At 45.5% G+C, this 4,073-nt stretch overlaps 1 protein-coding gene across 1 annotated transcript in view; it reads right to left on the bottom strand.

Annotated features, from left to right (window-relative positions):
* NDUFB7 (NADH:ubiquinone oxidoreductase subunit B7) overlaps nt 1-1,814 on the bottom strand; it is a 4,187-nt gene extending 2,373 nt beyond the window's left edge. Inside the window, exon 1 of the mRNA XM_003797886.3 lies at nt 1,626-1,814. Coding sequence (XP_003797934.1) covers nt 1,626-1,737 — 112 coding nt within the window. The 5' untranslated portion in view covers nt 1,738-1,814. The remainder of the gene's footprint in view (nt 1-1,625) is intronic.
* Nucleotides 1,815-4,073: the final 2,259 nt, after the last annotated feature.

Raw genomic sequence — 4,073 nt, 5'->3', positions numbered from 1 at the left:
AAAAAAAAAAAAAAAAAGAATGAGGGAGAAAAAGTGATGTGAGAGCAGAGAGGGAGAGGGAGAGAGAATGGGAATGCTGGGAGAGGAAGCATGAGGTGGTGAGGGAATGAGTTACACAGACACCTGGGGGAAGACACTCCAAGTAGCAAAACAAATGCAAAGAAATGTGAGATTAGACATCAGGATGCCTTGGGGGGTTTTGAGCCCAAGCAAGGATGGAGCCCCCAGTTACTGGGACAGGGAAGAGGGAAGGGCAGGCTTTCAGAGACATTCAGGAGCTGTTTTGGGCCCACTGACTGTGACAGTTGACAATGTGTGGAGATGCTGAGCAGGCAGTGGGATCCAGGAGTCTGGAGTTAAAGGTCAAGGCCCAGCAGGAGACAAAAACTGTGAGCACTATGTGCAAAAGGTACCTGAAGCCAGGGGATGGTGGACAGAAAAGAGAAGGCCTGAGCCCTGGGGTACTCCAAAGGGGAGGTGAAGAAGTATCAGTAAAGCAGTCCCCAGTGAAGTGTCCTGGGAGCCAGGGGAGGAGAGACTTCCAGGCAATGGCAGTGATCAACTGTACTTGATCAATTGTGCTTCTTGCTTCTGAAGGTTAGGTGAGAGCTGAGGACTAACAGCCATGTAGTTTGGGGAAGCTGCATAGAAACAGGTGCTAAGGAGAGGGAAGAAGAGGAGAGGGAGTTGCTGGCATTTGCAAAGCAGGGTGCTGAGGCAGTAGCAAGGAGGTGGGTAAAATGGGTTGTAGGTTCAGCTGAGGCTAAAGGGCTACCTGGAGAGTGTTGGGAGATGGTTATACCACCTCCCAACATTCTCTCAAATCCAACCTGTCTTCACTCCCACTGCTTAGTGGTCTTCTGTCTCAAAGTTTTTGCCCACTCAGCAAACAGCAGGACCTTTTGACAAAGCAAATCTCATTGTGTACTTGGCTCCTTCTGCTTCTAAGCACTGGTTCTATCCTCTCTCTCCAGTCAACTTCTACTCATCCTCCTTGGGGTCTTTGCTTTCAGCCACCGCCTCCTGGAAGCCTGACTTTTTACCTACTACGTGCTGCTCCCAAGACCTGCCTAATTCCATTATATCCCCTAGTGGGCTGTGAGTTCCCTGAAGATAGTGCTTGCATTCCCGCCTCCACCCCCCAGTTCCCTCCTGCATCCCCCGTGCCCAAATTGAGGCCTGGCCCAGCACTGGTGATCAATACACCTGTGACATTACCATAAAAGCATCGTGCAGAACAGTCTGCACGTCACAAACCTCCCTGAGTTTTCTTGTGCATATTTAAAAGTAGCAGTCACATCTGGACAGGGATACAACTAACATGTCCCTTCCATGATAAACCCTCTGTGACTCCCATTGCCCCCAGGACAAAGTCCCACTCTGAGCGCTGTTTTCCTAGGCGCCTCTGTTTTTCGACCCGGAGATTATATACAAGCCGTGCCCTTGGCTGGGGATGCCTCCGCACTTAAGCAGGGCCACGCGCGCTCTCTGACTCCTCCGGGTCGCACTGCAGCTGGAACTTATTGCAGGCACAAGTCGTGAGGCTCGAGCCCAGCCTTGGGGACCCTGGGTTCCCGGCACCCGCGCCCCGCTCCTGCCGGCCGCGCCTGCGCACTGGGCCTCACCACGCTCCTTGCGCTCTGGGAAGCCGTAATCGGGAGGGAAGGTGGGCATCCGCAGGGGGTCGGGCTCCACAGAAGAATCGCCCAGGTAGCGGCGAGCCAGGTGGGCTCCCATGGCTGCTGTCGCCGCAGACCCCCGCAGCAGTGTAGGGTCACCTCGCACCTACCCGGAAGCACTGCCCTCTTCGCCAGCCACGGCTTCCGGGTCGCTCAGGCCATTGCAAGGATCATAGAGATGAACGATTCCAGAGAGTTGCTCTGGTCCGTCTTCCTCCACCTGGCGGTAAGCAAGAGGCAGTACAGGTGCCGCGCCCCCTCGCGGAATATAGTCGAACCCCAGAAGGAATGTCCCCCAGAATCAAGTGGGCCTGGGACCTCGCTCAGTCGTCAGGTCTGGGGTGTTCCTGGTGGCCCAAGTATAGAGCACAAATGAAATTTTTCAAAAAATTGTTTTCTTTGAAAACAGTTGAATTTCCCTTAATAAAACTACAGAATACCGATTATATAGTGAATGTTATAATTTTTAATGAAATTATTTAAATATTTTGATTGAATTTAATTTAAATAAATAAATTCAAATTATTTATACATTAGTTAAAGCTGTACATATAAATAAATTCTATTGAATATATTATACACGGACACACATTTTTTTTTTTTTTCAGCTGGCAAAGCATTTATTAGGCATCTAGCATATATTGGGTCTAGTGGTCAACAGGCAGATATGGTCCCTGCATTGTACATCTACAGTCTAATAGGATAGGAAAACATTATGTAAGAAATAATGAAAATAAGACTGGATTAAAAAATTGTGATATGAAGGGTCCATGAGAAAGAAAAAAGAGTAAGTGACATTAGTTTGGATGGTTGGGGGTAAAAGGGATTTCCATTCATTAAAAAATTTTCTTTTACAGATGGGGTCTCACTTTGTCACCTGGGCTGGAATGCAGTGGCACAATCATAGCTCAATCACAGCCTGGAACTCCTGGCTGTGCTTCAGACTTCCAAGTAGCTGGGTTACAGGTGTAAGCCTTCTTGCCTGGCTCCAGTCCTCTTTAAGAGCATAATCTTGCCTTGGGAACATGCTGGATTTTCATGAATTTTTCCCTTTTATTTTTAGTTGACATGTGGTAATTGTACATATTTAAGGAACATAGTGATTTGCCATACATGTATATAATGTGTAATTATTAAATCAAGTTAGTATATTGATCACCTCAAATAGTTATCATTTCTTTGTCTTATGGACATTCAAAATCTCCTTTTCTAGTTTTATGAAAATATACACTAAATTGTTATTAACCATACTGACCTTATAGTGCCACAGAACCCTCGAGCTTATTGTTCCCATCTAGGTGTAATTTTGTATGTTAACCAGTCCCTCCCTATTCTTACCTCCCTCCTATCCTTCCCAGCCTCTTACAATCACTGGAAACTATGTACTTCTGTAAATTCATGTCTTTTAAGCTTCCACATATAAGTGAGAACAGGTGGCATTTATCTTCCTATGCCAGACTTATTTCACTTAATATAATCTCGTCTAGACTGATCCATACTTCTGCAAATGACAGGATTTCATTCTTTTCTTTTAAATTTTAGGTTAATATGACGGTACAAACAACCAAATCACAATATTTGAATTTGTTAGGTAGAGTCCCTCTTGTATGTATGTCCTGCACCTAAAAACTATGCCATATATCTCTACTTTGTGCCCATTCAGTGGGAGCACCTCAAAACCCCCCTCTCCTCTTCCCCTTCCCTCATTCCCTCTCCCCCCAACTTGAATTGAAATGAGTTTTTTTCCTATGTGGGCATGAATTAGATCATACACTGGCTTCATATTAGTATTGAGAACATTGGATATTTGCTGTTCCATTCTCGTGATACTTTACTGAAAATAATGTGTTTCAACTCCATCCACGTTAATACAAATGATGTGAAGTCACCATCTTCTTTATGGTAGAATAGTATTCCATGGTATGCATATACCACAATTTGTTAATCCATTCCTGAACTGAAATTTAGTCTCTTTCTACATCGTGGTGATTATAAATTGAGCTGTGATAATCTAGTACATATGGCCTTATGATAAAATGATATTTTTCTTCTGGGTAGATGCCTAGTAGTGGCATTGTGGGGGTCAAACAGGAGATCTAACTTGAATTCTTCGAGAATTCTCCATACTTCCTTCCTGAGAAGCTGCAAAAGCTTGTATTAGTTTGCAGTTCCACCAACAGTGTAAAAGTATTCCCCTCTTTCCTAGTACTCTGGGAGGCCAAGGCGGGTGGACTGCTTGAGCTCATGAGTTTGAGACCAGGCTGAGCCACAGCGAGACCTTGTCTCTAAAGATAGCTGGGTGCTGTGGTGGGTACCTAAAGTCCCAGCTACCAGAGAAACTGAGAGAAGAGAATTGCTCGAGCCCAATCTGAGGGCGACAAAATGAGACTCTGT

Source organism: Otolemur garnettii, unplaced genomic scaffold (genome assembly GCF_000181295.1).
Source record: "Otolemur garnettii isolate 467f Iridium unplaced genomic scaffold, OtoGar3 scaffold00127, whole genome shotgun sequence".
Taxonomy (NCBI): domain Eukaryota; kingdom Metazoa; phylum Chordata; class Mammalia; order Primates; family Galagidae; genus Otolemur; species Otolemur garnettii.
Note: the sequence above shows the minus strand (reverse complement) of the source record. Positions and strands in the feature narration are given on the sequence as shown.